Source organism: Echeneis naucrates, chromosome 19 (assembly GCF_900963305.1).
Source record: "Echeneis naucrates chromosome 19, fEcheNa1.1, whole genome shotgun sequence".
Lineage (NCBI taxonomy): Eukaryota > Metazoa > Chordata > Actinopteri > Carangiformes > Echeneidae > Echeneis > Echeneis naucrates.
Window position 1 is genome coordinate 5,815,830 of NC_042529.1, and position 12,114 is coordinate 5,827,943.

The 12,114-nt window shown below is 42.0% G+C and overlaps 2 protein-coding genes across 2 annotated transcripts; both read left to right on the top strand.

The window, feature by feature from the left end:
* Positions 1-67: 67 nt before the first annotated feature.
* On the top strand, positions 68-2,194 carry ndufb8 (NADH:ubiquinone oxidoreductase subunit B8). The gene is made up of 5 exons (XM_029527866.1): positions 68-186; positions 436-562; positions 727-826; positions 1,470-1,625; positions 2,040-2,194. Exons 1-5 carry the CDS (start codon positions 96-98, stop codon positions 2,130-2,132), a joined length of 567 nt encoding a protein of 188 aa, XP_029383726.1. The 5' UTR covers positions 68-95; the 3' UTR covers positions 2,133-2,194.
* Positions 2,195-3,467: 1,273 nt separating this feature from the next.
* On the top strand, positions 3,468-11,853 carry sec31b (SEC31 homolog B, COPII coat complex component). Its single transcript, XM_029527360.1, has 24 exons — positions 3,468-3,670; positions 3,968-4,163; positions 4,252-4,347; positions 4,868-5,008; positions 5,189-5,331; positions 5,423-5,522; positions 5,602-5,763; positions 6,179-6,331; positions 6,444-6,674; positions 6,762-6,836; positions 6,962-7,054; positions 7,153-7,270; positions 7,388-7,566; positions 7,657-7,783; positions 7,935-8,080; positions 8,278-8,451; positions 8,555-8,707; positions 8,818-9,010; positions 9,128-9,526; positions 10,437-10,495; positions 10,795-10,920; positions 11,017-11,136; positions 11,239-11,310; positions 11,674-11,853. The coding sequence occupies exons 1-24, from the start codon at positions 3,468-3,470 to the stop codon at positions 11,851-11,853; spliced, it is 3,639 nt and encodes a 1,212-aa protein (XP_029383220.1).
* The last annotated feature ends 261 nt before the right edge of the window (positions 11,854-12,114 follow it).

A 12,114-nucleotide genomic window follows, 5' to 3' on the forward strand; every position in this document is an offset into this window, starting at 1 on the left:
CATAATGGGAATAAAATTGGGCCTTCTGACGACCCATACTTCCAGGTTTGCGCATGCGTGTTTCTTCCTCTGTCAGACAGTAGCAGCCAGTAAACATGGCTGGTGTTGGTTTCCGACGGTGGGCCCAAGCCCTCTCTAAGGGGAGAGGGTCTGGCATTTCTGCCCTTCTGTCGGGATGCAGAGCGGGTCAGTAGTGTCTTGGCTTTTTCATGTCTTGTGTGATGAATTTCTATGGAGATGTGTGGCCAAATTGAAAACTTAAATCCTGAGATGGACGTAACCTTGACATGCTAAAGTTAGCCTGTGCTAGCCCAGCGGCTTTTCTGAATGAGAGAGGTGGCGGACAGAATAACATGAATGTTCCTTCATTCCAGTTGCATTTGACCATTGCAAGTTAGACTTTGTTAATTCGCATTTGCATTTGTTGGTGTTCAGCATCCGGTGTGTCAAATGATAGTCTACCTGGTCCATACCCGAAAACCCCAGAGGAAAAAGCCGCTGCTGCAAAGAAGTATAATATGAGGGTTGAAGACTATGAACCTTATGCCGACAATGGAGAGGGGTGAGCTTTATTTTGTAAAAGTGTGGCAATTACAGTCGTTCACATATATTTTCTGGGGGTTGTGCCGCTCATATTTGCCATATGCTCTTACAGTATATACTAAGAGTCATGCAACAAACAGGTCATTGGATCCATAATAATGTAGTATTTTTGTGTTTTTGTAGGTTTGGTGACTATCCAAAGCTTCCAGATAGATCTCAGCATGAGAGGGACCCCTGGTACCAGTGGGACCATCCTGACCTGAGGAGGAACTGGGGTGAGCCGGTAAGATACTGATGAACTAAAGAATTTACGTCCTGCTATAAGAAGAGAAAAACATAAACGTCATGCAAAGAGGAAATATGTACAATTATTTATACACATGTCATATAGACACAATTGTCATATAGAGCTAACTTACAACAAAAGTACTTCGACATCACTGTTAAATGGGAGATGGATAAATTAAACCCCAACATGAATATGGATCATATTATTGCATAGGTTCATATTCGCAGACCTTGCATTGACCCATAATGTAGTTTATGTTAGGAGATGTGTACATGGGCTTGGAGAGCATTATAGGAATTAGAACTTTCTCTGTAGTTTGTCAACAATAGCCTTTAGTGACACATAGTCTTGCCAGCAACACACATGTAGGTGTGCATTTCTTCAGAAAAAGAGATTATACAATAATATTTTATGTTATATGCCAATGTCAGGCAGACAACTTTACTTTACTATGTTATATCCTCCCTTATTGTATCAGAGGCCAAACCTCTGCTGGGGAGTGATAGAGTAAACTGTTAATTGCTCCAGAATTCAGTCTTTTACTGTTGAACTCTTTAGTCACAGTTTATACATCAGTTATAACAGTATAAGTTTATCTATGACTGTAAATAATAAAGTTTTCTCAATCTGTATTTAGATGCACTGGAATTTTGACATGTACATCAGGAACCGTGTGGATACGTCTCCCAGCCCTGTGTCCTGGTCCACAATGTGCAAACAGCTGTTCGGTTTCATCGGCTTCATGCTGCTTATGTTCTACCTTGGGGAGAAATTCCCATCCTACCAACCTGTTGTAAGTACAGATCAAGATCCAGAATTACTCTGCACACTGCAAGTTAGTTTTCAAAAAATGTGAAATGACCTTTACTAATTGTTTCTAAAAGGAGAATGTGTCTCTCTTAAACCTATCATGCTGGCTCTGCCATTATCATAGTAACTACTACAACAACAGTGGATGATTTTTAAAGGTATTACAATCTTGCCATTTTATCCAAGTTTATATATTTTTGGTCATCAACATTCTGAAGTTTGCACCTGAGGATAAATCATTACAGTACTAAGTTGTCATGTTGGGTTGACAGTCACTGAAATATTCAGCGTTCTGTAAATACAATCCCACACTTCTGCTCAAGTTCTGTCTGAAAATCAAAACAACAAAAAACTGATTTCTCTTTTAATTAAACCATTAATCTCTTAATCTCTCCAGGCAGCAAAACAGTATCCCTACAACGACCTCTACTTGGAAAGAGGAGGAGATCCTGAAAAAGAAGCAGAGGAAGTCAAACATTATGAAATCTAATGCTTTGACTTGTGATCCTACTTGTGTACATAAATATCTCTGTCAAGAATAAACGCGTATGTTAACAGTTAACATCTTGTGTGACTTATTTTATTCATTTATTCTTTGTGGAAAATAATATAGACCTTTGAGAGTAATTTTGCAACAGCAGTTGAGGTTATGTTGGGGTTAACTCAGGCCATTAGTTGGGAGTATGGTCCGTGTGGGCCACCGTAGCGCAGTGACAACACGGCAAAGCACTTTGGACGGACTCCGCCTGTGGCTAATCTGTTAGCGCTGAAGTAGCTTCCGATCTTGTTGTGGATGCGGACATCCAGGCTGCAATAAACCGCTGACGTGAGTCATTTTCAATCCAATATTCGCTTTTCCTTGCCTGGAAAGTTTAAATTGGCACAAGAGAAGAATATATCTGCTGAAATCTGTTGACGAAGGGGGAAGCTGTCAATTAGCATGCTAGCTAGCAGCATTATCGGCTCCGTTTATACTCTGGGATTAAATCACAGGTAAAGCTGCAGCGTTAAACTGCTTGCAGAATTACAACTTTTGCCTCAAGTAGTGGCTTGCATTACCAATTGCTTCTAAAGCCATTGGAGAGATTTTTAATGCCTGCAGTCAGATCGGTGTGATGTTAAGAGCAGCTAATAAGTGTGTGATTGGAGCCGTGACTGTTAGCTTACGGTACAAGCATTTCTACATTTCTGAGCAATAACAAAATATATAATGTAAGCGGTAACCCAAGTAAATCCTTAACATTATGGTTAAGATAAAACACTGACATAACAACGTTTGTGGCTGGCCATAGTTCTATGGCCAAATCATTTGTTGAGTTAATATTAGCCACATTTTCAGGAAATAGTCGGAGGTAATTCGGCACCATGGGTGGATCCCTGTTACAGCAAGGTAAAGTAAAAAGTAGGAAAATGGGAGGTGTGAGCACAGGTTTGTGTTAGCTGTGTGAGAGAGAAATACCAATGTCACTGCTGAGACTTGTTAAGTCTCTACCAGATGAGTGACGAGTGTTTTGTTTTTGAGAAAACAAGATGATGTCAATGTCAAAAAACAGCTCCATGGCAATTTCTTTCAATTAAAGGAAACTGCATTAAATAGTTACTCAAATTTGTTCAAGTATAAATGCAAATTTGAATGCATCTAAGACGAGCCTGGTTGTCTGCAGTGTTGCCTGAATAAAGAAAACATAAGAAAATGGGCATTTGTCGCTTAGAATTTCACGAATAAGTGAAAGACTTTGCAATTCTTGTGCAAACAAATGTTTTACATCTTATTTTAGTGGAGTCCAATCGTCTGTCCAGGATTAAAACTTGCAATCACTAGAATATGAGGCTGAAGGAGATCCAGAGGACTGCCCACCAGGCATGGAGTCCTGCAGGACACCATCCCATCTACCTGGCGTTAGGAACATCGGCGCAACAGCTCGATGCCTCTTTCAACACCACCGCTGCCCTGGAAATATTTGAGATGGATTTTTCTGACCCGTCTCTGGACATGCAGCTAAAAGGATCACTGCCAACTTCAAACAGGTCACCTATATTCATTAATCAGTAATGAAAATAACGGTTTGTTGCAGCCTGACAGAAACGTACTGCACCGTCTCAAGTTTAGCACTAACCAAATATATGAAGCTCTATTATGTTAATACAAGCCTGAATCTATTTATTCTCCTAATAACACTCAGTAGTTACAGAGCTGAACATATGGATTTTTACCTCAGTAATAAGTCTCCAAGTAGAAATGATGAAGCCAGTTTTAACCACTTAGCGGCTTCTGCTGAGAATGATTTTGTGCAAATAACTAATGATCCCTTTCATATGTAATAGGTTGCACAGTATCGTATGGGTCAACTTTGGAATGGGAGCAGATGGTGCTGGAGGGAGACTGGTTGCTGGCAGTGAAAATGGCACATTGACTGTATATAACCCCCATGAAATAATGAGTTCTGGAGCAGAGGCAGTTGTGGGACAGTCTGACAAACACACAGGACCTGTTCGAGCTCTTGATTTTAACCCTTTTCAGGTAAATGTCTGTGTCACATACAGACGGACTTCTCTCTCTGAGGCTGTGGTACAGATTACTAATCCTTCTCCATTGCTCTTTCTCTCAGAATAATCTACTTGCATCAGGAGCAAACGATTCAGAGATATATATATGGGATCTAAATAATTTAAGCAGTCCAATGACACCAGGAGCAAAGACACAGGTATGGGAATGATCAGGAGATCATGGGTTTCATGAAGGCACAGATGTCTGCTGCAGAAAACAAGTAGACTTCTTAGGTTTTCATACTGATGCATTTTCTATTGCTGTACATAAAAACCGTAATCACCAACAGACAGCTTTGTTTCTTTTCTTTAGTAGTATTATGTCTGCTAATGAAGATGAAAGTGTCAAAGTTTTGTTTGTGGTTTCCCTTTCATGTTTTCTGCGTGTAACTGCACTAATGATTACATTAATGATGCTCTGCCATATGGACAATTTATAAAATATTCCAAGCTTTAAATTGATATCCCAAAGACTATGTAACTTTTAGTGAACACCTTCATTCTACATCAGTATTAGCAGATTGCTGGAAAGGTTCATTCAAATGAATCCACAGTGTTTGCATGTCACATATTGTGTATCATAATTTGAATGTTGGGGTTGTGTTTGTCTAAGGAAAGAGGGGATTTTTTGTATTTTTTTCCATTGACAGTAGTAACAGCTTCAGTCTCTTCTTTCAGCCTGCTGAAGACATCAGTGTCGTGTCGTGGAACAGGCAGGTTCAGCACATCTTAGCCTCAGCCAACCCCAGTGGGAAAGCAGTTGTTTGGGACCTGCGAAAGAATGAGCCCATCATCAAGATCAGTGACCACAGCAACAGGGTTGGTGGCTTGAAAACAGCAAATATGTCAAGTCCAATGTTACATTCTGTCAAATAGTGCTTTTTTTTTTTTTTTTCTTTTCCTTCAAATCCCTTTAAGTGCAGAAAAAAATTTCGTGTTTGCGTCCTATAGAACATCCCTTTTATTTCACCTCACTTTCAATCTCACCTGTGATTTCAGATGCACTGTTCAGGAATGCTCTGGCACCCAGATGTGGCTACTCAGTTGGTGTTGGCCTCTGAAGATGACCGACTGCCAGTCATCCAGATGTGGGACCTCCGTTTTGCCACATCACCACTTAAAGTCCTTGAGAATCACACAAGGTAAAGCTTTAACAGCTTGTGTATTACGTTCCTGCTCTTTGTTAATCTGGTAGAACATACTGTATGTACCTACTGGTGTTTCTCCTTACAGGGGAATTCTGTCCATATCCTGGAGCCAGGCGGACTCTGAGCTCCTACTGAGTAGTGCTAAAGACAACCGGATCCTCTGCTGGAATCCAAACACTGGAGAGGTATATGACGTTAATTGCTCACATCGCATGCCTTGTTATTGTGACTTTGTCATCAAATGTGTCATCTTCTTCATTTTAGGTCATTTACGAGCTTCCAACAACGAACCAATGGTGTTTTGATGTCCAGTGGTGTCCCAGGAATCCAGCCCTACTTTCAACTGCTTCATTTGATGGGAGGATTACTGTTTATTCTGTGATGGGAGGGAGCTTGAAGGCTCAGCAGCAAAGCACAGCTGATAAGGTAGAGACAGTTTTGTTTTGATTTTTTTTTTTTTTTGTGATTTATTTCCTCAGGTCTTGTGCTGTGAGTTTTGTTTTATGTCCACAAGATGGTGCTAATGTGAATGGCTTAATAAGGGCAAGTTACATTGAACTTGAAAAATCACCCCTACAATTTGAGAAGTAATCACCTTAAGTATGGTTTGGGACAGTAACTAAATGTATTTTAATGTCATAATTTTTTTTTTTATCAAAAACCAGAACTCCAAATATCCTCAGTTCAGCAGCAATCTACATACAAGGAGCTAAAAAAACATCACCAAAGACTTTTCTGTTTTTTCAGCTTCCGTCATAATTTGTGCTTTATTTTCACCCTCAACATATCTCTATATATCTATATATATATATATATATATTTTTTTTTTTTTTTTTAACAGATCTCCTCCTCATTTGACTCAATGGATCCCTTTGGCACAGGGCAGGTGCTGCCTCCCTTGCAAGTCCCTCAGCCAACAGTTCAGGATACTATAGTTCCCCCTCTGAAGAAGCCACCCAAGTGGGTGCGCAGGCCAGTGGGGGCTTCATTTGCTGTAAGAGCCACATTAAAATACTTTGCAGTTATGTTAATGGAAAAGAATCCTTTGTTTCATGCCTGGCGTGAGGTTTCATTGTCCCCCTATCCTCATCCTCCTCATTTCTCAGTTTGGTGGAAAGCTGATAACCTTTGAGAATCCCAAGCTCCCTCCAGTGCAAAGCCCCCAGCCCGTTCCCAGACAAGTGTTTTTGAGCCAGGTAACCACAGAGACTGAATTCCTCCAGCGCTCCAGGGAGCTGCAGGCGGCGCTGCAGTCAGGCTCCTTCAACAGCTACTGCCAGGCCAAGATTCAGAACGCCAAGTCTGACGCTGAGCAGGACATATGGAAGTTCCTGCTGGTGGGCTCCTGCATATTCATGTTGAAACATTAACTCTGTTAATTAATGCTTTGCTGCTCTGAACTATTTCACTTTCTCTGTTTGCAGGTTAATTTTGAGGATGAAGCCCGAATTAAATTCCTCCGCCTGTTGGGTTTCAGTAAAGATGAATTGGAAATAAAGGTATTCTGCTATTCTCTAATTACTATTGCAGCTATTACCTGCTATTACCTATTACCTGTCTTATAACACTTGTTTGTGAATTATCATCATTCTCTGTCTTATCTGTAAAAATGCTGATGATTCAGATTTCAAAATGCCTGGGCAAGAGCTTTCAACACAACGGACATGGTGTGGATGCCAAAGATCTGGCAGAAAAGATGCAGCGACTTTCCACTGAGGTCAGCAAGTCCACACATAAAGTGTTCGTTGTCTAGTCTTTATTTCATTGCTGTTTTTTGCAGCTTCTTCTTATTGTGATTAGTTGTTGTGCTTCCAGAGGTCTGATGAAGCAGCTGCAGTAGGTGATGCCAAAACATCTGGTTCTGTTTCACCAGCGGATTTCTTCAGTCAGACCCCAAAGGAGAACTCCAACTTCCAGATCCCTGTATCATGTGGTAAAATCCTAAAATACATATAATGTGACTCTCACACATATTAGCTCCATGATTGGTCACACATCGCCAATTTATGTGACAGGGTTGACTGCTAATGAGCTTGTATTTCTTTTGAAGATACTGATGGACTGATCAGCCAGGCGCTGCTGGTTGGTAACTTTGAGGGAGCTGTGGACTTGTGTTTGAATGACGGTCGTTACGCTGAAGCCATCCTCCTGTCTATCAGCGGGGGAGAGGAGCTGCTCAAGAAAACTCAGCAAAAATACCTAACCAAGCAAAAGAACAGCATTTCCATGGTTAGAGAAGTAATATTAAAGTTGATGCTCTTACCTAAAAGTAACAACTAATTAGTATGTTGAGTTAATTCAGTTTGTGCTGGGCCCTAGCTCATATCATCAGTGGTGACCCAGAACTGGAGAGACATAGTGCAAAGCTGTGAGCTGGAAAACTGGAAGGAGGCTCTGGCTGCTCTTCTGACCTACGCTCACCCTGAGGACTTTGCACGTCTGTGCGGTAGGTTGCTGACATTGATCATGCCTTGACCCACCTCACTGCCATGTGTACTGTATAATTTCAGCAGTGCTTTTTTAACTAGATCAACAGCATTCCAGCATGTACATATTTGTTTTGATGTCACATTAACTTTCCCTTTTTTGTAAAACAGATACCCTCGGTAGTCGATTGGAGCATGAGGGGACAGAGAAGCGCTGCCTGCAGGCCTGTTTATGTTACATCTGTTCTGGGAACGTTGAGAAACTGGTGGAGTGCTGGGCCCTGCATAGAGACTGCTCCTCCCCTCTTGGTCTTGAGGTATAATCTTGGAAGTTTAGTCTTGCTTGTGGCATTCAAGCTAATTATGCCTTAACTGCTTTTGTACCTCCTGTACCAGAAGGCAAATCTAGAAGAAGCTTAATATTAAACTAGAGTGAAATAGATTTTTTTATGTTTCTATTTCTCTAGCCCAAAGGTACAAAGAACTAAAAGAATGTCTGCTCTTTATCTTGCAGGACCTGGTTGAGAAAGTAATGATGCTACGTAAGTCAATTGAACGTCTCCGCAACAGTGAGGTTGCAGTTCAGAGCACCATCCTGGCTGAGAAGCTCACCTGCTACGCTGGCATACTTGCTGCAGAGGGAAGTCTGTCCACTGCAATGACCTACCTGCCCGAGAACTCAAACCAGGTGATGGGCATATTGTGAATCTATAAGTTATAAGATTTGTAACTCAGCTTCATTTGGATTGTCATAAGCACCTTTGTATGTTTGTGCCATTTTGTGTCCCCAGCCTGGGATCACGATGCTGAGGGACAGGCTGTTTCATGCTCAGGGAGAGGCTCCCATTGGACAGCAGCCTCAGAACTCCTTTAACAGAGTCAATGTGTCGACAGCCAAGCCCACTCCTGCTCCTCAGATTCCTGCACCTAAAGCGCAGACTATGGTATGACTTTATTAGTGATTTAAAACATGATATTGTATCTTCCATATGTAATCATGGATGTTGAAACTTTTCTTCACGCACAGTGTCCATGATTTTTTTCAAACTCTTAGGGACAGTACCAGCCCTCTCCAGCTCCCCAGGTGGCTGCACCACCACAGCCTCCCATGCCATCGGTTTTTACACCACAAGCTGCACCAGCCAACACTGGGCCTGGTCTGCCACCCTCTTCTCATGTACTGCCACCCAGTGCGAGCCGCCCTGCCATGAGGCCTTCATACCCGCAACATCCTGCTCCAGCTCCAGGTTTGACTGTTTGCTTTAAGAAAAAAAAACAAAAAAAAAAACAAAAAAAAAAAACAAAACATTATTTCAGGCTGATTTTAGTAATTGGAATGATACTCACCTATGTCCTCCCTCTAGGTTTCCTTCCTCATCAGCCGTTCCAGCCAGAGCCTATGCCCATGGGCGCTCCCTCAACCTTCCCTCCTCCAGGTCCTTCCATGCCAGCTGCTAACTTATCAGGACCTCCACTACCGCCTTCATCATCCACGCCCGGAGGTCTGCCCCCCATGCCCAGCCCGGGGGTTCCACCAACAGGCTTCATGCCGCCTACCTCTTTACCCTCAGGCCTCATGCCGCCCAGCTCCCAGCCTGGGGCCCCAGTTCCCATGTACCCAGGGGGCCTCCACAACCAGGGGCCTGCACCCCCGATGGCATCCAGCCCCTTTGCTCCTCTTGGTTCAGGGTATCCACAGGGTGGCCCTGGAGCTCCTGCTGTAAAGCCTTTCCCGGCTGCCACTGTTGCTCCTCCTCCCACAGGTACACACCATGTTGGTCACCACAGCGTCATGAGTTACATTCATTCCCTTTGATTTTTTAAATGTGTTCACCCAAGTAATTAGAACTACACAGCATTACTGATGATGCTGATGGTGAATTCCATCCCTTTACTCCTTTTTGACTTGCAGGATATTTCCCCTGGCTGAATTCCCACTCTGACTATCAAGGTGACAGGTTTAGGGTTGGATATGGAATATGAGTGCATTGAAACATAAACTGAGTGACATTTAAAAAAAAGAAAGAAACATCTGACCTGTATAATAGAGTACACTTCAGTGAAATATTCTAGCATTATGTTACCGACCTACCTGCCTTTCTCTTGGATTTTATTTCATTGTACAGAATTGTTATTTTTTTCTTTTTCTGGGCACTCAGTGTGTGTTTGGTGGTGTTTGCTTCTGCTGCTGTAAGTTTCAGGAAATTGTAGAACTGAAGAGCAAAAAAACAATAGTTTCTAGTAGAAATGTCCCAAGAATTTTTTTTTCTAATTCCATTTGAACTTGCCAATCAAAAACCAATGTATTAAAAGAACAATTTTAAAAGCTACTAACGCCATGGATGCAAATTGACTCTGATATTTTACAATTGGCAGCTGATATATATGTGTTTGAGCTCCAAAGTTATATCTTATAGAAGCTAATGATTCTTCAGCACTGAGATATTGTTGCTGCTGGCTGATCGTTTTGCAGTATTTGATGGTTTTGCATTAACTTGAAGTCTAGAGAAAATGTCATCTTCTCACTCTAAGCATTTTGCCATCCAAACTAACCCAAGCACAAAGAGATTGGCTCTTGTGGAAATTATACCGCAGTGGCTGCTTTGAGTGTGCTCACATGAAAAAATTCTTTTAGTCTGTCTCTGATATCCTCACTCTCCCCTTCTTACTCAGGACTTCAAGAAGGTTGGAACGACCCCCCAGCAGTACGCGGTGGACCTCGAAAGAAGAAGGTATTAATCACCATTAAAATGATATCTAACATCTTGCACCTTTTGTCTTAAAAATATGTTACATTTGAATAGTATGTCTACAACTACTGTCGTGAGCAAGTTATGTCGAACTTTCCTGGACCACCTTCTTTGCAAATACAGTTTTTTTTGTTTTGTTTTGTTTTTTTTTTTTTGAAAGAAATTAGCTGGGAGGACAAAAGTTAAATGGTTGCATGTTGTAATTCTAACCCTAACCCTTTCGCAAATGACCCCAAAAATTCAGTCAAGGTAGTTGCAATCACAACGTTGTTTGTGCACAGGTTCCTGAGAACTACACTCCACCAGCTCCAATCACAGCCCCAGTGATGGGATTCTCAATGGAGGCCCCTCAGCCACAAGACTCAGCCCAAGTCCCCCCTGGAGCCCCACAGGAGCCCAGTGTGCAGGTTGGTGTGTGACAAGGGACCATTGTCTGAATTCTCAGCAGCAAAGCACACAGCAACCATCTCGGCACTTTGTGTATGTGTTCTTGTTTTGCTCAGCTCCTCCAGCAGCTGCCAGCAGAGAGGGTGGAGCAGAAAGAAATCCCTGCTGAGCACATGGTCCTTAAATCCACCTTTGACAGCCTGGTGCAGCGCTGCCAGCTCGCAGCAGGAGACCCTGTAAGTTCCACAGTCTGTGGCAGCATCCAGAATTTTCTGATTTGTGACGGCTTGTATGAAGTTTTATGAAACCTTAATTGACCAAAGAAATCTCGATTTCAGCAAACGAAAAGGAAACTTGATGATGCGGGCAAACGTTTGGGATACCTGTATGACAAGCTCAGGGAGCAGTCGGTAAGGAACTTTTCATGAAAGAAAGCTTGTTGTCATGGTACAAAAAAAAACGTGCTGAAGTTCAAACAGCAGTGGGCTGACAGTTCAGATTATTACTGAGATCACTGTTAAAACCATCATCTAGTAAAATATGTTAATGCCAAGATCAGCACGTGTCTGATTCAGCCCAGCAGGTGTTTGGTTGCTCTTTAGAAATTTCGCTTTATTCAGAAATAACTTTCAGTTAAATATTGATAACTTTGATTTAATCATTTCAATCTTTCATTGAGTAAAATACAGTTTGAAGATGTCTTCACTGACACTCAGGAATCCATGATAGGAATTTAAACAGGAGGAATCACGTTTAACATTTTTCGTTCTTAGCTCTCTCACAATATCCTGAATGGGCTCCACGAGATCAGCCGCTGCGTGGCGAGCCAGAACTACCAGCGCGGCCTGGAGGTCCACACCCAGGTGGTGAGCAGCAGCAACTTCAGTGAGATCTCAGCCTTCATGCCGATCCTCAAAGTGGTTATGACCATCGCCAACAAGCTGGGCGTCTAACCCCAGGAGCCCCACAAATCAGACTTCAGTGTTATCATTTTGTTATATATGTATTTATTTCTTTTTGACCTGATGATGTGCTTTAATAATGAGAATAATTACCAATAATATTGCAGATTGTGATCTTCATCACTCCATGCATCTTCTTTTCCCAGAGGAACGCAGCTGATCTGTTCAGCAAGGTGGATTTTTTTTTGTAGAGAATTGTTTTGTTGCTTTGGTCAATTTACAGTAAGATGAATGTATTCTGAAAGTTGTGAT